This window comes from Epinephelus lanceolatus, chromosome 14 (assembly GCF_041903045.1).
Source record: "Epinephelus lanceolatus isolate andai-2023 chromosome 14, ASM4190304v1, whole genome shotgun sequence".
Taxonomy (NCBI): Eukaryota; Metazoa; Chordata; class Actinopteri; order Perciformes; family Serranidae; genus Epinephelus; species Epinephelus lanceolatus.
Window position 1 is genome coordinate 28,705,145 of NC_135747.1, and position 2,727 is coordinate 28,707,871.

Here is a 2,727-nt window from a genome sequence, read left to right on the forward strand (position 1 = left end):
AAGCAGGCAGATAAAACAACCAAAGAGCTAACAGACCAATGCCCAAGGGTCAGGGAGAGGAAAACACAGAATTTGTCAAAAAAAGAAGCCTTTTAAGAATGTATGCTTGTTAAAAATGTATTAGATACATAACACAGGCAGAAAAATATATAAAAAGTTACTAAAATATCAGGGAAACTCATCTCTGATGCAACATTCAGGAAATAATCTGCTTAAAATTCATCCAAGTTGCTTGTTCAACACAAACTTCCTGCATTAAATGTGTTCACCATTTGGGTTATTTATGCAGTTCACATTATTCTGTTAATGCAATACATTATGAAATATCCATAAAATATGTCACTTCATCAGAGGTCATTAGTTTACCCAAGGATGAGGTCCATTATGGAAAAAGGTCGGGAACCACAGGGCTCAATGACACCACACATTCAGTTCTATTCAGTTCAATTTTATTTATAAAGCCTAATATCACAAATCACAGTTTGCCTCAGAGGGCTTTACAGCATGCGACACCACTTTGTCCTTTGACCCTCACAGCAGATAAGGAAAAACAAAAACACAGAGGTGCAATAGATGTCAAACATGATGTCATCACTGAATAATATACTGTACATTTCTTTGTATTTGAATTTTTGGCAAGCAAATAATTATTGTTTATGTATAACCCATATTTCCATTTGAATGTTTGAGCTCAGTCTGTGGCAAATGGATGTTTTGATAAGGTTAGAAGACAAGAAAAAAATGTTACAGAAAAAAAGTGATGAATTTGAAATGTTATTTTATACATATATAAGTCTCCAGACTGATACTGATGGTCTAAACTGTAAACATTATTAAACCATCACCATATAGACTTTTAAATCTCTTGTCTCTACCCCGTCTCTGCCTCATCTCTCAGGTTTAGGGTCAGACTCCGGACTGTCGTAGCCCAGCTCACTGCCGATGGGGAAGTGCGCCCAGAAGGTGCGAGCCAGGTCCTGCATCCCGTCGTGAGCCGCCCGGGCTCGGAGCTCCTCCAGCCACCCGAAAAAGTCTGACGACCACAGGCCCCAGTAGGGTAGGCTCCGTTTCTCCCTCACCTCCTCTCCTCCATCACTCTCCTCTGCTCCTGTCAGAGGAGACAGTGACAGAAAGAGGTGTGAACACGATTTCACAACTTGTCTGTCATGTCAGAATGAGTGTTTATTATATTGTCAGGTCCGTTCGTGTGTAATGGCGTGTATGAGCTGCTGATGCAGGCCTACCTGTAGGAGGCAGGAAGCCGAGGAGAAGAAAATAGAGCAGCGCAGACACGTACAGAGGATTCATGCTTTCAGGAGCTGAAAGACAAAAGTATTTATGTCCTGTAGACTGCATGAGAAATATATGTGTGTGTGAATTCAGATGCATGTAGATCACATTTGGGTCACCAGAATGAGTATTTCCATGAGAACAGAATGTTCTTTGAAACCATACAGGCTACAACATAACTGCATGTATCTATGAAGAAGCAAATCCATTTGTAAAGAATATATTTGCTCCAACAAATATCATCTTCTGTCTTGTCTTACCGGATCAGTGGGAGATTACGCGCGTGGTCCTGTCCCTTGTCCTTCTGTCTCAGACTAATCTCAGGATGATAACTGCATCTGGATTAGAGGGAAGCAGAAAAGGCGTACATGTTTGTTTTTCGCATATTGCCTCTTTACACCTGACTGTCTGAAACACGTCAGAGAGCCTCTTCCACACCTCTCACGTCTGTGTGTTTTGTTTAGAGGAGTATGACGTCATGTTCTCTAGCCAGTGTCCCAATGTGTGGTTAAGATGTTTTAAGGCAAGGTTAGGGAGTTTAAAATTAGAGGACACATGAGGATCCAGCCGCTGGCCCTTAAGCTTCCTAATTACTTCTACTACAATATATATTTAACCGTGTTGTCACATCCGTCAGGAGCTCAGTGTGAGATTTTCAGCCCGGAGCTGCGTGGAATGATATGGATTTCTTTTTTCAAGGTGAAAGAGGAGAGAAATCAGAGGGAGGAGTGGATGAAGGCAGATGGAAAGAAGTGTGTACCAGACAGTTTTCACACCTGCTATCCAGACAGACTGTACCGACATTCAGCCACAGGGCGTAAAGTTAGATGTGTGAAATTTTTTTTTTTTTTTTTTTGTCCATCCATTTCACTGTTATGTGGATGTTTGTGTCTCTCTGAGGACATTGGCAGAGAGAGGAGAGGTTGTGACCGAATCCCTGCTGTGTCCGTGCACTTAGCCCCAAACTCATCCTTTATTACTGAAGAAAGTATCTTTAAAAACAGCTCACAGATATGGTTACTTAGAAAAAGAGTTAAATAAACTCCTAAAGGGCCTATTTTTTAGTTATATGGGAATGGTGCATTTATTGGAGACTATATTAAACCTTGGATTACTACTGTTTACTTAACCTGTGCTTCATCAGGAAAGCCTTACTGAAATTAAAAATCTTTTTCAAGAGTGTTTTGGCCAACATCCACAGTATGAGCAGTAAGTTACAGGCAAATAACACACCCTAAAGAACCCAAGATGTGTCATATTCTCACTCTGACCTCGTCACATATCGACGTTTGGACTTTCCATGTCCAAATACAATGTGAAAGGTACCCTGGGTGTGTTAGTTGTTGATGTTCTGGGACGCCATGTCAAGTTCAGCCTGTTACATGCATTGTCTTCTTTCAAAATACACTTCTGTTTTCACAGGAAATTAAACGTTAA

General features: G+C 40.8%; 1 protein-coding gene across 2 annotated transcripts; it reads right to left on the minus strand.

The window, feature by feature from the left end:
• Window positions 1-467: 467 nt before the first annotated feature.
• On the minus strand, window positions 468-2,040 carry otos2 (otospiralin 2). 2 transcript variants are annotated; one of them, XM_033618161.2, is made up of 3 exons: window positions 1,551-2,040; window positions 1,245-1,319; window positions 468-1,108 (listed from the first exon to the last, which is right to left on the minus strand). In XM_033618161.2, exons 2-3 carry the CDS (start codon window positions 1,306-1,308, stop codon window positions 888-890), a joined length of 285 nt encoding a protein of 94 aa, XP_033474052.1. In that variant the 5' UTR covers window positions 1,309-1,319; window positions 1,551-2,040; the 3' UTR covers window positions 468-887. The 2 variants fall into 2 exon arrangements, with proteins under 2 accessions (XP_033474052.1, XP_033474049.1); XM_033618158.2 differs by having other exon boundaries at window positions 1,245-2,040.
• Between the last annotated feature and the right edge of the window lie 687 nt (window positions 2,041-2,727).

Coding starts and splice junctions, on each gene's coding strand:
- otos2 (XM_033618158.2), bottom strand. CDS start 1,389: ATGCATCTGAATTCACACACACATATATTTCTCATGCAGTCTACAGGA. Junction 1,109..1,244: donor CGGCTTCCTGCCTCCTACAG/GTAGGCCTGCAT, acceptor CTCCTCTGACAG/GAGCAGAGGAGAGTGATGGA.